Source organism: Populus alba, chromosome 11 (assembly GCF_005239225.2).
Source record: "Populus alba chromosome 11, ASM523922v2, whole genome shotgun sequence".
Classification (NCBI taxonomy): domain Eukaryota; kingdom Viridiplantae; phylum Streptophyta; class Magnoliopsida; order Malpighiales; family Salicaceae; genus Populus; species Populus alba.
This window is the reverse complement of record NC_133294.1, coordinates 9,006,650-9,030,522: the sequence shown is the minus strand read 5'-3', so window position 1 is coordinate 9,030,522 and position 23,873 is coordinate 9,006,650. Positions and strand designations below refer to the sequence as shown.

Below are 23,873 nucleotides of genomic sequence, written 5' to 3'. Positions count from 1 at the left end.
TTCTTCCACGCCTCTCTCTCTCTCTCTCTCTCTCTCTCTCTCTCTTCAATCCACCCCAAAAGGAAAAAAATAAAAAATACAATACAAGAATCTAGGGAGATCAGGGCTGAAAGTGAGCCAGCTCTCATAAGGAGCTTGGGTAAGTTTTGGGAACCAGCTAAATGTCAAAGAAGCGAGATCACTGTTGCAATGTTGCAGAGACCATGGTGTCAATTTCTTTGATAACGCAGAGGCTAATGGAAGAGCCGAAGAAATCATGGGTCAAGCCATCTGTGTTTAGTAAGATCTTTTGGGGAGGTCCCGGTCCTAATGATAAAGGCTTGTCTAGGAAACATATTCTTGAGGGTACGAAGGTTTCTCTTAAGAGATTGGATATGGACTATGTTGATGTCATCTCTTGTCATCGCCCACTCCTATTGAAGAGACAGTGAGGGCAATGAATCACGTGATTGATAAAGGGTGGGCATTTTACTGGGGGACTAGTGAATGGTGAGCTCAACAAATCACTGAAGCTTGGGGCATTGAGGAGAAGTCGGACTTGATGGGACGAATTGGTGGTGGCGTACGGTACCCACGCGCCGCCATTATTTCAGCACTTTCAGAAGTTTTGAGCGTTGTTCCTTGGTTTTCAGTAATTTTTCTAGATTAATTTATGAATTTCAGAAGGTTTATTTTATAAATTATAAATGTTTAATGTGTGCGTGTTTGAATTAGAATTAGAATTTTTAGTGTTTTGTGGTGGTGACCTACCTTCTGTAAAGATAGCAGAATTACATAAAAGTAAAGCAGAGAAGTAGAGATAATTTCTAAAAAGTGAAGAGAGAAAAATTCTGTATAACAATACCAACAACATTTTAACCGCTTGATTCTTTAATCTCTAGACATGTGGCAAGACTAGGTCTTTGATATCTTTACACCTTTGCACTCTTCAGTTTGGCTAAAAGATGCTCCCCCCAAGGTTCAATTGTTTCTTTGGCTGCTTGTTCAAGATAAAGCATGCACTCATGATTTCTTTTTTCAGCGTGATTTGCTTTAACTTCAGCAAGCTCGAGGTTTGTTCTATAAAAGAAGTATTGAAACTTGAAGCCATCTTTTCATTCAATGTGTTTTTGCTTGGAAGTTATGGTTGAAATTTCTATCTTGGTGGGGTATTAGTGGCTGCTCCCCAAAAATTGTTGATGGTATGTGTTACCGATGGTCAACAATGGTGCAAGGCAAATTTCGGAAACATTCAGGGCAACTTTTAATGATGTAATCTTTAATGATGCCACTCCAGATCTTCAGGGTTGCTTCTACTTGATTCTTCACAGGCTTTCCTTATGGTTGAAGATTGATAGAACCACTTTTTCTTACACCGGGAATGAATCTAGGGATCAGCTCTGATGGGATCAAATTCTGGAATAACAGAATAAGTCACAGCTGACTTTTACCATTTTTCCCTTTGTTTGGTCTCACCGCAAGAATTCACAGTTTTACCGACAACAATATTCTGTCGGTGTGTGATTAGGAGTTCGTTGGTAAATTATTTACCGACTACATTACCGATAGAATACGTCCGTCGGCTTACTTTTTGTCGGTGATTCCACATTTCGTCGCTATATTGGTCGGAAAAACAAAAAAAACATTTACCGACGGTTTTACAGACGGAATTTGCGCGCTAAAAACAAAAGTTTCCCGCTTGAAAAATACCGACGGATTTTAATCCGTCGGTGGTATCACAAGTCACCGACGGTTACTTTCCGTCAGTAAATTGATCGGTGAATTATTGAAATACCGACCAAATATCCGTCCGTGAATTCGTCGGTATATCTGTTGGTGAGTCATAAAAATACCGACCGAAATTATCCGTCTGCAAATTTATCGGTGATGGTCTCGGCTACTGTCTAATGCCGACGGATTAATTTTGTCGGTAAATCCCTCTGTAATTTTTTTTAAGTATTTTTTTTAAATTATTTTGAATACATAATATAAAAATGATATAAATTAATGGTAATAAAAACCAATTATGCAAATAAAATTTATATTAAGCATCAAAAACAAAAAATGAAAGATAAATAATATTCATTACAAAATGAATGTGTGCCAAAAAAACATTAAATGAAATTTTAAATGTAAATAATGTTTATTAAAAATTAATATAAAGGAGGAGGAGGAGGCTGGCTGTTATGCGGCCAAAAAGGATTTGGTGCACATGTTCCACCTTGTGCCATGTTCATGACCATTTGACGAAGCTCTTTGTAGGCGACTATTTGTCGTTCAAACTCCGCTCTGTGTTGTTCAGACTCCGCTCTTTGTCGTTCGGACGCCACTCTTTATTGTTCTACGAGATGTGTGTACGCCTCTGATAGGTGGTCGTACTTTTCGGTGAGCAGAGTCGTGTGTTGCTGCAAGGCCACGAATTCCTTAGATTGGGAGCTCGATACTGATTGGGAGCTCTCGACGGTTGAAGCACTACGGGCCGACTGCAAGTTGTCAGCCGTAGTGTTGGAGAGCCCGTAAACCCGATTTTTATCGGGTCCACCTGACGATCTAGCCTCCATCCATAAATCCGGATCGAATTCCGGATGGGTCAAAGGATCGTCCCCGTATCTCTCCCTCAACCGATTATTATAGGTATCCTGAAAATAAAAAAAGTAATCATCATATTCAATTCAATAAACATAATAATAACTTACAAAATAAAATTGTTGAACAAACATACCACAAAATGTTGAGCACGGCTGTCAACGAACTGTTGCACCCCCTTTTGGCGGTCTTGACTCCGCACGTGCGTCTCCACAAACAGCTCCATAGGGCTCGGCTCACGTCCAAGAGATATATTTCATTTAAATTAATCTTACCATCCGTTTCGCATATGCAGCAAACAAAACGGAGCCATCGATGTGCATTGTGACCGAGCCATGAATTGGTCGATTCCGGTTGCTAGCACCGGACTGTGAGCTTCGTGTGAACCGCTCAGACGTCACGTGTTGAAGATAGTACAACCATATATCCTCCAGAATGTATATCGGTTTGAAATCCCTCCAAACTGCAACATCGTTCCAGCCTTAGAACCCCCTATCCTTCGCATTTTTTTTGCCTTTTTTTGGGCTTTGTACCAAAAATCACGCAACCTACTTCACGCAAGCAAAAATTACATTTCGAAACATAAATTTTTTTGTAAAAAAAAAAGTTGTATTGTTTTCAATATTACCTAGTTGCTGCGTGATTTTCCCACACCCTCCTCACAACAGTGTTATGTTCCTCATTCCAGCAGAATCGATTCTGTGTATAAAAAATAATTTTTTAAAATGTTAATAATTTATTTACACTTATATTAAGAATTTATTAGAAATAAGCTGAAAATTATATATTAACACGAAATTGAAATCCGAAAAACCATGCATTGATTTGAGGCATCTATTTAGGATGACTGAATATCTGACTCCATTGAAACAATGGAATCTCCATTGATGATTTAAACGCTGATGATATTACTCGGGCAGCCTCAATGTTTGTGAACCTAAAAAGTAATGAAATTAATTAAATAGCAACTTCATAAATTATGTTTTTAATTTGTTTTTTTTTTAAAACAAAAAAAAACTAAAACCTTAAAAAACTTACATTGAAAGATCATCCTTCCATTGTGCCTCGTACTTGCGGGTAAATTGATTCTGTTATGAAGGCACGCTGCTTCTGCGATGTGAAACAGCGCTGGAAGAGGCAGCATCAGTTGACGGCGCAAGTGGTGTAGGTGCCTCTTCTTGAGAGGCACCTAAGGAAATATCTTCCTCGCTACTAGACGAACTTGATGCGATCAGACGTGAAGCTCTGGTTTTCATTTTGTGCATCTAACCAATTTTATATAAATAATTATATAATTAAATTCAAATGTTAAAAAAAATTTGGCAGCACCTCCCCTATACTAAGATACTACCCAAATCCACAAACCTGCAAATATTAACAATAGTCACAACCAATTGACCTAATCTATACTAATTATTCCAACATATTCAATTACTAATCCTAAGGTAAATTCAACATTAACAATTACAATTCAACAAATTATTCAATAATTATGCTAATACAACAAAACAATAAATTCAAAATAAATAGAAACAATTAAACACAAATCATGCAATAATAGAGTAAAATTAATGATTCTTCCAACATATTCAATTACTAATTCTATGGTAAATTAAACATTAACAAATATTAATTCAACAAATTATTAAATAATTATGCCAATACAACAATAAAATATATTCAATAAATTTAAAAAAGAATTATAAACTAACAATTAAAAACAATGAAAATAATTAAACACAAATCATGGAATAATAGAGTAAAATTACTAATTATTCCAACATATGCAATTACTAATTCTAAGGTAAATTCAACATTAACAACAAATATTCAATAAATTAACTAATAACAATTATGCCAATACAACAATAAAAAATATTCAATAAATTTTTAAAAAAAACTATAGACTTTAGGGAAGAAATATACATATTTTAATAATGTGTTGAAACAAAAAATTTATCTACATTACAAAAAAAATCAACAAAACAAAAAACTTAAAAAACATAAAAATAATTTTAAATAAAATAAAATAAAATAGAAAAAAACACACCCTTTAATGTGATGAAGATTCACAACCAAGCTTGCTAGAGATTCAACAAAGCTTGAAGATTTGAGAGGAAAAAAATCGAAACCTTGAAGAATATTGAGTGAGAAACGGAGGAGAAGAAAAAATGAACTAAAGGGGCGGACTCAAGAACTTATAGTCCAGTTTTACCGATGGAAATATAAAATTATTATTATTTAAATTAAATCCATCAGTAATGTTTAAATTTCACACCGAATTTTTTAATTACCCTCCATATTTTTCGCGGTTCGTCGATGATTCCGTCAGTAAGCTGACATGGTCAGAGGTGCATTCAATTCACACCCTTTGGAATTCGCACATTTCGTCGGTATTTTTGTCAGTAAAATTTGGCCACCGACAAATTACCAACGGACGTATTCCATCGGTATTAACGTCGATAACTCCGTCGATATGGCCGTCAGTGATTGTGGCATTTTGTTGTAATTATTTTCGAACTCTCTGTGAGATGCAGACGGACGACGATTCGTCGGTATGGATGTCGGTGAATGTTCAATGTACAAGAGATGTTGTGTTTGTATTTTCTATTTATCTTCCTGCAAAAAAATCAATGTTAAATTGTCCATCGCACATAACAATAGCAACAGTGCTTAAACAATAAATATATATTTCGTGTTACAAAATATATCATCCATAATGTAAATTACATAAAGAAAAGGGTTTTACACAGGGCTTCATTTTGATAGTTAGTCAGAATTATCTTCTTCTTCGTCATCAATTCAATAGTCATCACCTTCATCACAATCTTCAATATGGATATCATCTTCTTCATCGACATTTCCTTGTCCGCTAGAGCTCAAAACAACGTTCAACTCCTCTACGTCAACATCAACAAGAATATCATCGAAAACACGAAAATTTGAATTTTCTTCCAATTCAATCAAAGGAGCAACTCGATATGGTTCAACCAACTCACTAACTTGAAAGACTTCATCCCACACACTTGTGTCTTCGTTCTCATCTTGAACAACCTCGACACGACCTCGTGGTTTCGTTTTTAAAATGGACAACCAATCAACTCTTGATCGATCCATTCTAAATGAAGGGGTGTATGTGTAATAAACTTGTTCACATTGCTTTGCGAAAACATAGACATCGTTTATGTTGCGGAGTCTAGCTTTTGAGTTGATTTCGACTAAACCATGGTGCGTATCAACTCTGATTCCTCTGTCCGTCATGTCATACCAATAGCATTTGAATAAAAAACACTTTATTATGCTCGCTATGATATTATAGTTTGACGACCTCTTCTAATCTACCATAGTAGTCAACTTCTAACTCACTACTTGTGGATCCTTTAACACAAACACCGCAGTTGTATGTCTTTCTTCCTTGCCCGTATTCTTCAGTATGGAAAACATATCCATTGACAAAATACCCGTTGTAGCACTTAACTTTTCTTTCAGGCCTAAGGCTTAGTGAAGACAATGACTTAGACGCACTCCTTCCCATTTGATAAACCTTGTATACATGTAATGTACATCAATAAACGGTAAATGAACGAGAATCTCGTAATGACATGCATACGTACAGTAATTTTGCAAGTTAGAATGAGTTTGTGATAGTGTTTACATGTGTTCTGAACCATGTGGCAAATTGTTCATGTTGTAATTGAAAGATCTGGAAGTCGGTTAGCTGCGAGTTATTGGAGAGCAAATATTGTCGATGTTGCCTGCAAGTGATAATGAGTGTATGATTTCACAATATATAATTAGCAATATATTACTGACAAAGTTTAATTTGTATTACACTTATATAAACTTACTGAATAAATGGTTTCAGCTCATCACAATTAAATAGAACATAGTTGTGTGCTTGTTTGAATTCTATTTCCGACAAATATCTTCCTCTTACGGCATTTTTAGGTGTGGGTCGTCCAGTATTGGAGAATATTGACAAGTTTCCACTGGACGACACTTCACTACCATCATCATGCCATGGAACGCAATTGATTCTTGTTCTCAAATAAGGTTCGAAATAGTACAAGATAAATGTTAAGATCTCTTCAACAATATAGACCTCAGATATTGAAGCCTCTACATGCGCCTTATTCTTAACCTTTTTCTTGAGATTAAACAAGTACCTGCATTGAATTACAATTCAAGTATTTCTAATTAAGAAAAACATATAAAATACTTTTAGATATGAATTCCATTGCAACTGTAATATCTAACCATTTGAATGGGTACATCCATCTATACTGGACCGGTCCTCCAGCTTTTACCTCGAACGGTAGATGTATAGGGAGATGCTTCATTGAGTCAAAAAATAAAGGAGGGAATATTATCTCAAGTTTGCATAGTGTCTCAATGATATTCGTTTGAAGCCTCTTAATGTGCTCAACATTCAACTTGCTAGAGCATATATCTCTGAAGAAATGATTGATCTCCGTTAGTGCATCCCATATTCCCTTTGGCAACAAATCACGAAAAGCTAATGGGATGAGTGTTTGCATAAACACGTGGCAATCATGACTCTTCATTCCATACAATCTGCAGTCCTCTATGTTAACAAGCCTTGATATGTTTGATGCATGTCCATCCGGAAAACGCAGACTCTTAAGCTATTTGTAGACTAGCAGTTGTGCGTTTTTCTCTAACACGAAGCTTGCCTTTGGTTTTGTGACCCGTGACTCCTGATAAACCAACTCCATATTTTTACGATTACAGTATAAAGCTATATCCATTCTAGCCTTGATGTTGTCCTTTGTCTTCCCCTTCACATCTATGACGGTGTTGAAAATATTCTCAAACACGTTCTTTTCGATGTGCATGACGTCAAGGTTATGGCGGAGAAGATTGTCTTCAATAAAGAAGCTCCCAAAAGATACTCGCTTTACCCAATTATGGGTCAAACCAAAATCAAGAAACTTTTGCTTACCTAATTGAAAGCCAAACACAATGTCATCGTACTCTGATACAACATGATGCAATTCTTCACTAGAAAGACGCGGGATGCACATCTTTTCAACTCTCGCCAATAAAGAAAATCTTTTCTGTTCTTTCTGAACCTGTGATTAAGTGGTAAGAAGCGACGATAATAGTAAAAAAAAGAAGCTTTACCTTCGTTTGCTAGCGTGAATGCCTTGTTGTTTTCCATGCAGTATGGACATGCGAGTTTCCCATGTGTGCTCCAACCAGAAAGCATTTTATAAGCTGGAAAATCATTGATAGTCCACATCAAAACCACCCTCATAAGAAAATTTTGTTTCCTCGATATATCATAAGTCAGAGCTCCGAAGGACCACAACTGTGCCAGCTCATCAATCAATGGTCAAAGACAAACATCTATATTCCGCCCCGGGCTGCTTGGACCGGGTATGATAGTAGATAAAAACATGAACTCCAGCCTCATACACATTCCCGGTGGCAAGTTATAAACTATGAGTATGACCGGCCAACAAGAATAGGGAGCAGCAAATGACCCAAATGGGTTGAATCCGTCTATACACAACCCAAGACGGACATTCCTTGATTCAACTGAAAAGTCAGGATGCACACTGTTAAAGCGTTTCCATGCTTCGCCGTCAGAAGGATGCACCATCACACCATCAACCACATCATGTGTTTGGTGCCATGTCATGTGCTCAGCAGTCCTTGGTGACATGAATAACCTCTGCAGTCTAGGTGTGATTGGGAAATATCTAAGTTTTTATACGCCACAAGAGTCTTTCCCTTGCCAGTTCTGGGTTTGTAACGAGAATGCCCGCATGTCATGCACTTGGTCATCTCAGCATTTTCAAGGTAGTATAACATGCAGAAGTTAGGGCACATGTCAATTTTCTGGTATCCTAAAACGAGGGGTTTCATCATGGACTTCGCAACATAGAAGTTCTCTTTCAGCCTGTTCCTTTCAGGTAAAATGCTTCTTGCCCAATCAATAATTTTGTCATACCCGGCCTCACTCAATTCGTGATCTGACTTGATGGTGAACACCTGTCCTACGACCGATAATTTACTATGGTTTGTGCAGCCATCCCATAATGGTTCGTCAGATTTTTTCAACAAATAAAAAAACCTAGCTGCCTCTGCATTAGATTCTTCTTCTACGATTGGACATTGACTGACATTACCTTGATTCATTCTCATTGCATCCATAACCATATTTCTGTAAGGATTAGTGTTGTCATTTGTCGCTTCATGCACGTTGCTAGCACTAGAAGTTGACCCAACCACCATTTCTCCCATTCTCCTATTACTAACAAATACCTCTCCATGTGCATACCAACACTGGTAATCCTCTATAAACCATTTGTGTAGAAGATGCATCATTACAACATCTGGATGCAGATACTTTTTATTTTTACATTTCCTGTATGGACACCTAATACCGCCTCCAGTAAAATTTATGGGAATAGATGTTGCGAAATTAATAAAACCCTGAACCCCATTACAATAATCCATCCTCCGCAATCCTTGGGGTGAATCTAGAGACATCCATGACTTCTATCGAACCTCTATAAAATTATGATGACATCATATATTAATTAACTAAGTTAGGTAAATAAACTTGCAAAAATATTACATTACCTAGAGATTATCCAACAAACCAATCACTCTGCAAGTTCTCATAAATATTAAATATTCATTATCATTTATCAACGTTCATACAAATTAATATATATAAATTAACAGAAATTACCACTCTGCAATACCATCGATAAAACTTAAAAAGGACCCATTAAGCAAATTATTAATTATTTCAAAACAGAACATGTAATTTGGTAATTCCAAAAAGTTTTAACAATTTACAAACAAATACAATCTTAAAAGATCTAAAACAAACCATAACATATATAAAATTATACATTCATATACTACAAGTTTGTTTGAGAAATAACAATCAAACACGTACATCTACTAACAAAAATACATTTACTAAAAAAATAATAAAATTGACATTTAAATGTTAAAATTTAAACAGATAGAATTACTTACAAAAATTGATAAAATACATCGGTAAATCAGAACACGGATGTTGTGACCACAAAACTTCAAGAAATACAACTTGTTGTGCTGAGATGAGGAAGAATTTTGTTTGGGTGTGAGGGGGGGCTGGTTATTTGCAGATGGGGAGAGTTAGGATTAGGAAGAAGAAGGAGAAATGGGGGAGGAGAGGGTCGTCAGAGGGGTCATACATTAACTTTTTCCGACGGATTCACCAACGGCATTCATCCGTCGGCTATTCTGACAAGAAAATAGACACATCACCGTACGGACCAGCTTTTCAAATCCCTCGGTGATTCCGTCGGTATTGTTGACGGTGAACCGGTCACGTCAGCCGTACGGGTCTGCCATTTCAAATTCATCGGTGAGTCCGTCGGTATTTTTGATGGTGAACCGGTCCAATCACCCGTACGGGTCACCCGTTTTGAATCCGTCGATGATTCTGTCGGAAATATCACCCGCCAAAACCTCCACATCAGCGACCCACCCTTTTTTTCTTTATTTCAAACTTTCCGTCCATAATTCGGTCGGTAATTTCAACCTTAAATTACCGATATAAATATTCCATCGGTGATTCCGTTGCTATAAAGCGAATTTTTGGTAGTCTCTGTTCCCTTTCTTTCGTTGCAGTAGCCGTTCTTTTATGGCTTCTTTTGTTCTTCTTTCTGTTGTTGTCTTTTTCCGACTTCTTTGGCTATCTTCCCAAAAGTTAATAAAATCTCGACTATTATCTAAAAAAAACCGGGAGGATATACTATAATAGCTAGTGCCAGCAAGTTGATCGTGATCTAGCAAAAGAAAAAACATACTCGAGATTTTATTGACACGTAAAAACAATGTTACAATGAGTTTATCTGAACACATTTTGTGACTATACATTTGGACTAATGTGTATTAATTTGGACATAACTTAACACATGAGAGAACTAAGGCAGTGGACCTGCCGTTTTATTCTAATATGTCTCTTTTACAAGGACAAGGACAAGGACTTGACAAATAGTTGATGCTCTCCAGCATTTAACTTTTACAAAGACCTTTTATTCTATGTATAGAAGAATCTACATAACTTTATTTTATTCTTATAAAAGTAATAAATAAGAATTCACCTTTATTATATATTCTTATAATAGTTTCATTTTTATATATTCTAAAAAGAATCAACTCAACCCAAAAGTTTAAGCTGTTAAATTAAGTGCTAAAATATTATTTATATTATTTCTCTAACATATCCTCTCAAGTGAAGGCTCGTGGGCTTGAAATTTGCACAGACCTATATTACCTTGTATTTTATTTTTTATCAAATAAATAAAGATGGTGAGATTCAAACTCATAACTACTTGGTTATCAAAACTTTGATATCATGTCAAAAAATCAATTCAATCTAAAAACTTAAACTGTTAGATGAGGTAATAAGATATGATTTATATTATTCTCTAACATATACTAAGATATAATTTATATTATTCTCTAACATATATTAAACAAGCAAAACACATATATTAATTTAAATTTATTTTTAACGAGGAATAGTACTGTAAAAGATTGTATATATAGGGTTCTCAAACGGCTTAATTATGAAAAACTGCGAGCTAAGTTGTTTCTTTGTAGTCATCTCTCTGAAAACAAGTTTTCTTGTTGACATTGATTTTACCAAGAGCTAGTTATTGCAGCATTCCCAATCATTTCCATTGCTAAAAGGTATGTAAGAGCATGATATACTTACAGTTATCTTTGAGTGTTTTCTTCCGAATCTTGTTTCCCATTATATTAATGATCGGTATTATGAGTAAATTCAAACCTGCTTAGGATTTCGCGTAACAATTTAATTAGCTTTGAGTTGAGATTGCTCATTAACAATAGTTACTTGCATAATTTCAGGTAGAGAGCAATTATGGGTTCTGAGGCAATACTGAAGGCACCCTATAGAGCAGCGATGAATGGAAAATGGGATGGCATGATTGACTACTATCAGAAACATTCCGAATATTTGCACTCTCCACTTACGGCCTCTAAGGATACTGCACTTCATATAGCTGTGTGCAGCAAACAAGAGCAACCACTTAAAGATTTACTTGAAATCATGACGAAAAGCGAATTACCTCTAACTGAGACCGAATTTCTCAAGAAAAAAAACAAATTTGGAAATACGGTTCTTCACGAAGCAACCATCTATGGCAATAATAAGGCTGTAAAACTCTTGGTAGAACGTTGTCCCGAGCTGCTTTCGGATCCAAATGAGTTCGGTGAAACCCCATTGTTTACAGCTGCCGGATTTGCAGAGACAGAAATAGTGGAGTTTTTAATCAGATCCAAACCAGAACAATGCGTGGATAATAATGGCCGCCTATTATCAATTCACATCAAGCGATCGGTAGATGGCCTGTCCATCCTTAGCGCTGCTATCATAGGGCAAAACTTTGGTAACAATTCCTCTCTATATTGAATTTTCAAATTTAAAAGTATGCATATATAAGATATTGTATAATTTTTGTCTTCCTAATTTCATAAATGCAGAAACAGCTTTACTGTTGCTAGAACTGGTTAAATCGCTCGCCAGCTTGAAGGACAGAAATCAAATTTCTACTCTTCAACTTCTAGCCGAAATGCCAGCTGCTTTTGAGAGTGAATTTCCCATGGGCATATTTGAAAGACTAATCTACTGTTGTATGCCTACTCCAACCACATTATTAGACCTTACAATATTGCCTACATATTCTTGTTTGAATACCATGGACACACACACATATATATACATGTATGTATATAATTTGAACTCTAAATTATGTTGCAGGCCTTCCTCTGCTCGTTTACCTAATGTAAATTAGGCTATTATCTTTGTAGCTTTTTTCTTAATAAAAACTTTTGATTATTACGAAAAAAAAAATGTTTGCAGGCCTTCCTGTTTCCACGTCACCGCGAGTAAAATCAAAGGAAAAAGTCGGAGCCGTGCGGGAAGGGGGTGGGAGATCTTGAGAGCGGTCTGGGGAGGAACTCAGGAGATCTGGGGAGTGTCTCGAAGAGGAATCAAAGAGGCGGCATACTCAAATATTTAAAGGTCCCTAAAGGTATTGGACACAAATGTGGCTCACTTTTATAGATGCATTTCTTCTTTTAAGTATTTTGGTGTTGTTTTGTTTTATATATGATAATTACTTTAGCTTATCTCTATTTTTTCACCTTTTTCTATCATTGACTTTTTTTTTTTTGTTCATCCTTCTACTGTCATCATTAACATTTCTTTCCATTTCATAAAAATGGCTAGCTCTCATCCATTTTTAATTTCATTCCCTTTCGCATGAGCATGATGTAGGATGTTGGCTAGAAGGAATCTGGAACCAGAAAAAAAAGCATGTATTTGCTTTGAGATTCGCCGAAAGCCTAGTAAAGAAAGATGACTCATATGAGTTAGAGGGCGAGGAAGGACGAGATGGAAAACAAACCGTTCTGCTCTCATCACAAATCATAACAGGAGACCTAAATAAAGAAGAAGAAGGGCAAACTTCTAAAATCACTAGCGAAGCAAAAGAGATAAAAAATGTCCAATGTCCAACAGCGCAAACTTCTTTAATAAAGTCATCATTAACTATTAAGGTGGAGAGCCCATTGTTTACTGCAACTAGAAGGGGAATAGAAAAGATTGTAGAGATGATAACAAAACTACATCCTCATTCTATTGAGAAGCTCAATAAGGAGGGTCAGAGCATTTTGGATATGGCCGTCATGTATCGCCAGAAAAAGATCTTCGATTTTCTGAAGCAACAGAAAATTCCATTGACTAGAATGCGTCGAGTTGTTGATAGTAAGGGCAACACATTGTTGCATCATGTTGCAGAGAAAAGGAAAAACAGTGGAGTAACCAAGCCTGGGCCTGCACTACAACTTCAGGAGGAGTTGCAATGGTTTGAGGTGAGCCCTTTTCATCCCTTTGTCTTTACTTGATACAAGTTATAAGAGCACCAATCCTATTAAAACATTTGTTTCAACTAAATAATCCAATCCAAGACTACTTAGGGCAAAATTTAAATATTATTCACAATTAAAAATTATCTGCTCTAGTAATAGCATTTCTGTAGTTCGTAGTTTTATTTAGCAATAACAATCATATTTATCTCCCAATTATTGCAGCAAGTGCAAAAGGTAATTCCTTCTAACTATGTCCCGCTTCTGAACGACGAGGGAAAGACTGCAAGAGAGTGCTTCGAAATAGCGAACGAGAAGCAACTGGAAAAGGCACAAATATGGATCAAGGAAACATCTCAGTCTTGTTCCACTGTAGCTGCACTTGTTGCAACTGTTGTCTTTGCTGCTGCCTATACTGTGCCCGGAGGTTCTGATGAAACTGGCAAGCCCAACTTCATCAACTCTCCCTATTTTGTGATTTTCACTGTCTCCGATGTTGTCTCCTTAGCAAGCTCTTTGACTTCCCTAGTGGTGTTTCTCTCTTTGTTGACCTCTCCGATTGAGCTACAAGATTTTCACATCTCTCTTCCTCGAAAACTTATTGTTGGCTTCACCTTCCTCTTCTTTTCTGTGATAACGACCATGCTATCCTTTGGGGCAACAATTTTGATACTCATTCAATCAGAGAGGAAGTTGACAACATTACTCCTTTCCATTGCTTCATTCCTTCCTGTCTTAGTATTTGGAATAATGCAATTCCGTCTGTACGTCTCATTTATGGGCTCTACATTAAACATTCTCAAGATAGCCTGGAAAGCTCATTCATCGTCTCTTGTCCCTTGCGTATGGGGAAAAAAGCTCCGTCGAGAAGATTGACACGGGATATATAACTGGCATGGATGTTCTTCCTCTTTCTTGTTTGTTTGAATCTCTACCATTGATCATTATATATTGAGTGTAATAGCATGTATCGTTGTTATCCAGTTTCGTGATATTTATGTGGTTTTGCTCCCTTCAATGATGGCCTTGAAGCCAGAATGTAATGTATATAGTGTGTCATGGGGTGGTATTTGACTAATATGATGCTAGCTTCAATCGGTTAAATGTTTGAAAATCTTTTTAACATAATAATAAACATGAAAGGGAAAACAAAAAACAATAAAAAAAATAGAACGGATATAACTTTGTTTTGTTACCGTAAAAATATAGAGATTGTGCATGATAGGCTACAAGTCACAAAGCCCAAAATCAATTTTGCTTTAAACAAGAATACACAATTATTTTTCTAGCAATAACTAAAAAGCATGTATTTTTCTAATAGATATGCTTCGAACATATCTAGATCAGTTAATTTGAAAAATTACAGATTGTATGAAATAAAAAGTCATGATTGTCATGTGTTTATGTAAAAAAAATCATTTCACTTGCATACAAGGATTTATTGCAAAAATATATATATTTATGAAATGCACTCATGGAAATCAATCACTTTTTTAAAGATATATGCTTTAGTGAGTTGCATGTCCAACACATAGAAAAACTTGAAATGAATATCGTCCAAAAAATCCATAAATTTGAGATGATTTTCCCTCTATTTTTTTGTGATTCAATGGAATATCTACCCATACATTTTCTATTTGAGGCAAATGTTAGAGGTCATGTTCATTATACATGGATATTTCCATTAGAGAGGTTAGTAATCACATATGCATCCTACATAAATTTCTATTGTCTTTTATTTTAAAAAAATTTAAAACATCCATTTATTCAATTTTTATTTAATTCAATGCATATACTTGTTCAGCCTAAAAAAAAAAGTATAAAACAAGGTGTATATTGAAACTTCAATATACGAGGCTTATATTGTTGAAAAGATCTCAGCATTTGCCTAATATCTCTCAACACGAACTAAAAAAAAATAAAAGTTTTGAGCAGTCAAATAAATATATGCCATAATTATATGGGGATCTACCACTAAAATATTATATAGATAGCATAATAGATATATTTATAGACCAGTAAGACATAGCTAGTTTCAAAAGAAAGTTTGGTTGCACTAGACAAAAGAAAAATAACATTAAAAGATTATAAATTTTTATCCGATTATAGGAGGCCTAACTTGCTATAACTAATTGAACTTTAAAAGACTCTAGAATTAGACCCGAAAGATGTTGTTTAAGTCTATTTTGTTATTTTTCCTTGATTTTTCTAGATTTTATGTTTTTTATAAAGTTTTTTGATAGTTTTTTTCTTTTTATTTAGGGATTATAATTTTCTTTTCTTACTAAGGTCGGTCTCATGTTTATTTAAAGACTTGTAATGCATAACTCATTAGCCTTTATATATTTTTATGAATAAAACTATGACTTAGAGTTCTAGTGGGATACCTCTATTTTGATCAATCTCTTTCTTTCTTGCTTTTTATTTTCTTATTAGAGTTTCTGTCTACATCAGTAGCATTTGGAGCAGCAATACTCCTTTATCCCAATTGGCATCTTAATTTGCACTCTATTATTTCACTCTTTATTCATTGCTGACAGGAAATTACAAGTGCTTGCTCGAGAATATTCCTCTCGCTAAACTCTATATTCCTGAAACTCTTCTGATTAAGTTTGGCTGCTTTATAATGCATCATTATCTTGTTATTCAAGCTGTGTCATCCATCACACAGCATAAAGTTGCATGCTGTGTGAATTTGTTTAAGAGGCCAAAGAATCCATCAAAGGTGGAATGAATTCAAACCGTACACGTATTATCAAGTCAATAATATTTTTACACTGCTCAACAGTTACTACTAATGATGTTGAATTTTTCTGCGTTTGAGCATGCATATATCTCCGTGGTACCACAGCTCTATGCTATAAAGCCTGATACGTGCTGGCCCTATTCTGAAGAACAAAAGGGTTGCATATCGTATAGAATTTAGTTAAATCAAGATGTAAAGCTAAGCGTGGAATGCACCATTTCAGTAATGAAATTAAAGAAAAAATTTGTAAAGCAAAGATTATTCCTAATTAGATGTAAAGTATGACGTGCAAAACGTGCTGCTTTTGGATGGGATTGCACTAATGAAAAAAAAAGATTGACAAAGATACTGCTAAAATTCCATCAAAGGCTTCCATATATATATATATATATATATATATATATATATATATATATATATATATAAAAGTATTCGATTAAGGGATAAAGCAGGTTTCTATCATCAAAGTGATGTTTCACAAAGACAATTACTCTTTGAAAAGTATGACCCAGCATTTACATTTATTGTGATAAAAAGCTATGTACTTTGTGTATTGGCCGATATAGACGAGATTATGTGTAGAAAATTTTTGGTTCTAAACCTGGCTTGGCAAGCTTTTATGAAAATGAAAGCAATTGATGTTAAATTCATGAATTTTATCTTAGGGTTTATGGTAGAAATTTGGGAGAAATATAAATTTATTGTGAATTGAACCGATTGAGTTAGATTAACTTGTCATGGGTGCTAAATTAGGAAGAAATAATGAAGAAAAGCATGGTGTCTATAAAGGTCATTGAATCGAACAAAAGGAAACCAATTTGCATGTAATGAAATTGTGTTTATTCAAGTGAAATTATGATAAATTAATGTATGTGTAAGAAAAATGAGTACATAAGGTGTTTTACATGAGAGAATTTGAAGAAAATTCATATCCTCTCTTGTTTTGTATAGTTCGACAAAATAAGAGTGTCGATACACGACGTCGGGCGACGGCTCCTTTTTTTTTGTTTATTTAACAAAAAAAAAATTTATTGGTTGGGAGAAATTAATTAGTTTTTATTGGAGTCGCCATCTAGTAATATGAGGGAACTAGAAATCCCAAATTAAACACTGGTCCCAGAGATTCGAGTACTGGGTTAGTTATGATTAAGGGAAGGTAGACACCACCCTTAAAACATCCTTTCAAAAGAAAAGTTACCCTTACTTGTGTGTTTTTTATTTGATTTAAATGCTATTATATTTCGAGCTTATTTGCAATTTTGTTTTTTTTAAATAGTTAACATCGGTCCCTAAAAATAGAAGACACGTTAAAAATGACATCAGTCCCTAAAAATAGAAGACTCGTCTAAAATATCGACATTTAACCCTAAAAAGGAGATTTACGTCTAAGTTATCAAAACAAAAAAAATAGACAAAATCCATATTTGGTATTAATCCTTGACATCGGTCCTTTTCTGTAAAAAGAGACGTGTCGACAAACAACGTTCGTAGGAGATGCGTTAAAAAAATGACATTAGTTCCTAAAAATAGAAAACTCGTCTAAAATATTGACGTTTAACCATAAAAATGAGAATTACGTCGGGGTTACCAAAAAATTATGGACATAATCCATATTTGTTATTTAAACTTTTGACATCAATCCTTTTCTGTAAAAAAGAGACGTGTCGACAAATAATATTCATTATAAAATTAAATTATTTTGATATCGTTGAGAAATGAGTATAATCATATTCGAGAATTGAGCTTTGGACCCACGAACGATAACATGATAAGATGGGTGTTGGACCCGCGTCGTTATTTCTTTTATACTTTTTTTTTGTTTGTTTGTTTTTTACAACATGCAAGAAAATTTAAAAATATTTACATATAAAAAAAAAGTTAGGAATCTCAAAAAATTTACTTGAGTGCCTCTGTATAGGTAAAAGACTGAAATACCCTCGGCTTTTCTCTAAAATTATGAAAATGCCACTGGCGACGCATGTGGCTCACGCGCGGTTACTGTTGGCTCATGCCATCAATTTTGTAAACGAATATTATTTGTCGACACCAAAGGTCGATCCCGGTAGATCTGAGTTCGAGGATTCTGATGGTGGTGGTCTTGACGGCCGTTGATGGCTGATGAGGGAAAATCACCGACTTAAGGCTTTGGTAGATGGCGACGATCACGGCTTTTTTCCGGCCAGATGAGGCGGAGAAAACGATGAAAACCACCGGGGTTTTTCCTTATAGCAGGGGAGAAACCTTTTTGTGGTGGTGCGGAGGCTGGAGACGGCCGGAAAGTGGAGATCGGATGAGAGAGAGGGCGTCGCCGGCAAGAGGAGAGAGAGAGTCCGAGATTACATTACGGTATGAACGCGTACATGGTACACCGGTACCACTAAACATTGTGCGCCGTTGTATCTCGGATGAAACGATCGGATGGTTGTGATTGGCTAGATCTAAGGTTAATCGGGCGATCTGGATGAGCGAAGCTTTGATCTAGTGTGCCGCGGTGCACCGAAACTCGGTACATCAGATGACGTGGCGCAACGGGATCAAATCTTGGATTATTTCAATGGCTTAGATGAGTCGGGATATATTTGGTATTTTTCAAATTGTTTTTTTAAAAAAAACAACATCCTACTCTTGTGAAGGAAAACTAAAAAAATATGCACATTATAACAATTCTTTCTCTTCTTCTCTCTTCTTTTTTTCTTTTTCTTTTTTTGTCCATTGCTCTCTGCTCTCGTGGCTATTTATAGCCAATGAGTAGCAAATTTAATTTTGAAGAAATAATTTGCACAGCTGCAACTAACATTACCTAACCTTACCTAATATAATAAATTTATGAATTATTAATTTTGTTTTATTATATATAATAATAAATATTTATATGGGTAAAACTAAAAAATTTAAATCAGTATTAGAAAAAGCCCGTTTCAACCGCTAACACAAAAAAACATTTGATGGGTATCAACCCGGTGAACCGGGTTTTGACTTTTGACCCAAAACAGCCTGAAAATTCATTTTTTACCCCGGTCGACATGGTTTGACCCATATTAACCCGGTGGACTCGGTTTTGACCGAAAATGATGGTTTTGACCCGAAAAGTCATGAAAACTCAATTCTTACCCTGGTCGACATGGTTTGACCCGTATTGACCCGGTGAAATCAGTTTTTGTGAAAAATGACGGTTTTGACCGAAAATGACAGTTTTGACCCGAAACGTCATGAAAACTTATTTTTTACCCTGGTCGACATGGTTTGACCCGTATTGACCCGGTGAAATCGGTTTTTATGGAAAATGACGGTTTTGACCCGAAACGTCATGAAAACTCATTTTTATTCTGATCAACATGGTTTGACCCGTATTGACCCGATGAAATCGGTTTTTGGTCGGAAATGACGGTTTTGACCCGAAACAGCCCGAAACTCATTTTTATTCTGATCGACATGGTTTGACCCGTATTGACCCGGTGAACTTGATTTTGGTTAGAAATGACGATTTTGACCCGAAACAGCTCGAAACTCATTTTTTACCCTAGTCGACATGGTTTGACCCGGTGGACTTGGTTTTGATGGAAAGATGCAGTTGACTCGAGAAAAATATTTTTTTGAATTTTAAATTTTTTTCTTAATTTATTTTTATTTTTATAAATAATAATAGAAATAAAATAACATTCAAGAAAATCTTGGTGAATCCAAAATTGGATTACAACAGTTACCCCCTCTTTACAATGCTTACGATGCAAAGGCATTGAAAAATTCATTTTCTTTTGACTTTGCATAGTAAGTTTTGTAAAGAAAAACGATGGCGGTGTTGAAAAAATACACAGATTTTTCAGTTGGTCTAATTCTTATGAGCAACCTGCCCAAGTGAAAAACATGAAAGTATTTTCAATATTGATTTTGTGAAATACATGAAAGTGATTTCAACAATGGTTTAGTGAACCGACCCGTCTGTGAAATACATGAAAGTGATTTCAACGTTGGTTTTATTTTCCAGGTGACTACCCCGATGATAAAATGCGAGAAAACTCGCAAGTGGTCTAATTGTTCCAGGCGACCTGCCCGATAATAAACTGCGAGGAAACTCGCAAGTGGTCTAATTGTTCTAGGCGACTTGCCCAATGATAAAATGTGAAGAAACTCGCAAATGGTCTAATTGTTCCAAGCGACCTGCCCGATAAAAAAATGCGAGGAAACTTGCAAGTGGCTAATTGTTCCAGGCAACCTACCCGATAGTGAAGAAGAAAGCAAAGAATTTTGCGAGTGGTCTAATTGTTCCAGGCGACCTGCCCGATGATAAAATGCTTGAAAGTGAATGAGCTTCAGGGTTGATGAAAACTTCTAAAGGAAGTCATACCTGTATGGTTGAGATTTGATTTGTAAATCGATCTCAAAGATGATGTAAGCTTCTCACGAAAGTCTTATATATACAGCTGAGATCTGATTTGCAAATCAATCTCAAAGACGACGCTCAAGAAAGTCTTATATGTATAGTTGAGATCTGATTTGCAAATCAATCTCAAAGACGATGCTCAAGAAAGTCTTATATCTAGGCGACCTGCCCGATGATAAAATGCTTGAAAGTGAATGAGCTTCAGGGTTGATGATAACTTCTAAAGGAAGTCATACCTGTATGGTTGAGATTTGATTTGTAAATCGATCTCAAAGATGATGTAAGCTTCTCACGAAAGTCTTATATATACAGCTGAGATCTGATTTGCAAATCAATCTCAAAGACGATGCTCAAGAAAGTCTTATATGTACGGCTGAGATCTGAGCTTCTATTCAAAATGATGGCAGGAGCAAATTCCCTATAAATCACGCAGTATTTGGCAAAAGACATCATCAACTTCTCGCATTTTCAATACTCTCAAAGTTCTTAACTTTTGAAGTTTTAACCATGTCTTCCTCTTCTTCCAATGCTAATCCAAACCTTGTTCCTGAGGCAGAGCCTGTAGTTTGGCGTACTACTTTTGAAGTGAATGGTCATCCAGTTACAATAGAGGATACTGTAATGGACAACGAAGATACTGCTGTAGCCGTGGCTAGAGACATGATCCTTCCTCGTGATGAAATAATGTTGGCAGCCAGGACCGATATTGAAGCAGTGAATCAGTCACTTGCTCTCAGTATCAGAGCTACTTCGTCTTTGGTGAACGTTGCGGAGCGTCTTCATGCCAGAAGACTTGAGTTGAATACTCAAATTCCTGAGCTCCATCGTCGGATTGAGAATTTAAGGAAAAGACTCTGTGACGAGAGACATCACAGAAACGACTTGGAGAGGAGAAACGAAGAGCTCATGTATTTAATAAACATGTTTCCTTAATTTATAATAATTTACATCATCATATTTTCATCCAGTTTTGGATATGTTGTAATTATTGAGTGATATGATGAATAGTTAGGATTCTTGTTGCGGACCATTTTCCTGAAACTCTATCTTCTTCATTCTTTAATTCTTTTCTGACTAAGTTTGGCTGCGTTATAATGCATCATTATCTTGTTATTCAAGCTGTGTCATCCATCACACAGCTTAAAGTTGCATGCTGTGTGAATTTGTTTAAGAGGGCAGAGAATCCATCAAAGGTGGAATGAAATTCAAACCGTACACGTATTATCAAGTCAATAATCTTTTTACTTCTGCTCAACAGTTACTACTAATGATGTTGAATTTTACAATCCAAAATAGCAACCCATCATACATGGAAACTATAACTGGATGCAAATCAGGGACAAATCAACCTTCATAATCAAGAAATCCTGTAACTATAGAAACAAATACAACTATGGAAAGTCAATAATTGCTCCTTTTTTATTATATAGTTACATCCTGCACAAATTAATTGTATTGTGCTCACGTTTTATTCCTTTATACCAACAAGAGAATTAATTCACCACCATCCTCTGCTGCATTGTTCTTCCTCTGTCATCTTTTTTTCTCTGATGCTACTAGATATAGACAGATGGTGGGTTCCCTCATCAAAATTTAATTTCATTCCCTTTCTCTGATGCTCTTTAAGACTCACACTATGCTCTTACTATTCAAGGGTTCTCGGAATCAATGTTACTTTCATTTTAACAAATCATTTATTTATTGCACTTAAATATAATTTTAAACCTTATCTTGATCTCTTACTCATTAAAATTCTGATATAATGTTAAAAAATTATTTTAACCCCCAAGATTTAAACTCTTAAAGAGATCCAAGAAATAGTATTATATTAGATCTCTATCAACATAAAATAACAAAGAATATATATATATTAGCTTTTGATCTCATGTTTCACGACAGGGTAGCTACCCTTTAGCTAGCCTCATAGCTGATTGGTGATCATTTCTATTGCACTCTATAGTCTAAGCAGAAGGAAATGATGTCCCTTTGGCTTGTTAGAAATAAAATTAAAGGACAATTTGTCATGAACCACAATTTTATTTTCTATGCTTCTTTAAAGTTTTAATGTGATAATTGTTCTTATGTATGAGAACAATTAAAGTAGGATTATTGCAAAAGGAAAAGGAACACAAAGAATAATTTACTTTCTTCTTTTTTGCTTTGTTTATTTTAGAAGCACGAAGGTAAATCTTGATTTCAAGCTGCAATGTTATGTTTTAACAAATGGAATACATTTTTCATACTGAACTAAGAAAAAACAATTTACATGAATGTAATCTAATTATATTTATTTCTGTAATGATCAATTAATCAAGTTTTTAATGTATAAAAATACAAAGTAATAATATATACTTCTGAAATCAGGTTAATTCAACTATTAATGTTGAAGAAAATATCTAAGAAGGAGCTCATATATCAGCAAGAATTCAATGAAAAGGAAAAATGTATTTTAAATGATCAATACCGAGTATTATTTAATTATTTAAAAATAAACAAAAAGGTAAGATGGGTGAAGATAGTATGGAATGCTAGACAGTTGGTTTATTTTTATTTTTATTTTTAAAAAAAAATCACCTAACAAATTAAACCATTCAAATTTTTAAATTAAAATAGTTTTTTGATATATATATATATATATGTTAGCTTTTGATCTCATGTTTCACGACAGGGTAGTTACCCTTTAGCTAGCCTCGTAGCTGGTTGGTGATCATTTCTATTGCACTCTATAGTCTAAGCAGAAGGAAATGATGTCCCTTTGGCTTGTTAGAAATAGAATTAAAGGACAATTTGTCATGAACCACAATTTTATATTCTATGCTTCTTTAAAGTTTTAGTGTGAAAATTGTTCTTACAAGAACAATTAAAGTAGGATTATTGCAAAAGGAAAAGGGAACACAAAGTATAATTTACTTTCTTTTTTGCTTTGTTTATTTTAGAAGCACGAAGGTAAATCTTTTAACAAATGGAATACATTTTTTACACTGAACTAAGAAAAAACAATTTACATGAATGTAATCTAATTATATTTATTTCTGTAATAATCAATTAATCAAGTTCTTAATGTATAAAAATACAAAGTAACAATATATACTTCTGAAATTGGGTTAATTCAATTATTAATGTTAAAGAAAATATCTAAGAAGGAGTTCATATATCAGCAAGAATTCAATGAAAAGGAAAAATGTATTTTAAATTATCAATACCGAGTATTATTTAATTATTTAAAAATAAACAAAAAGGTAAGATTGGTGA

General features: G+C 34.9%; 1 protein-coding gene and 1 long non-coding RNA gene across 2 annotated transcripts; both read left to right on the top strand.

Moving 5' to 3' along the window:
* Positions 1 to 11,182: 11,182 nt before the first annotated feature.
* Positions 11,183 to 12,426, top strand: LOC140956101 (uncharacterized). Its single transcript, XR_012171124.1, has 3 exons — positions 11,183 to 11,292; positions 11,473 to 12,014; positions 12,109 to 12,426. It is a non-coding gene; the product is annotated as an uncharacterized lncRNA (long non-coding RNA).
* A 101-nt stretch (positions 12,427 to 12,527) lies between these two features.
* LOC140956180 (uncharacterized) lies at positions 12,528 to 14,512 on the top strand. Its single transcript, XM_073412768.1, has 3 exons — positions 12,528 to 12,659; positions 12,905 to 13,500; positions 13,720 to 14,512. Exons 2-3 carry the CDS (start codon positions 13,240 to 13,242, stop codon positions 14,368 to 14,370), a joined length of 912 nt encoding a protein of 303 aa, XP_073268869.1. The 5' UTR covers positions 12,528 to 12,659; positions 12,905 to 13,239; the 3' UTR covers positions 14,371 to 14,512.
* The last annotated feature ends 9,361 nt before the right edge of the window (positions 14,513 to 23,873 follow it).

Coding starts and splice junctions, on each gene's coding strand:
- LOC140956180 (XM_073412768.1), top strand. CDS start 13,240: ATGATAACAAAACTACATCCTCATTCTATTGAGAAGCTCAATAAGGAG. Junction 13,501..13,719: donor AGGAGTTGCAATGGTTTGAG/GTGAGCCCTTTT, acceptor CAATTATTGCAG/CAAGTGCAAAAGGTAATTCC.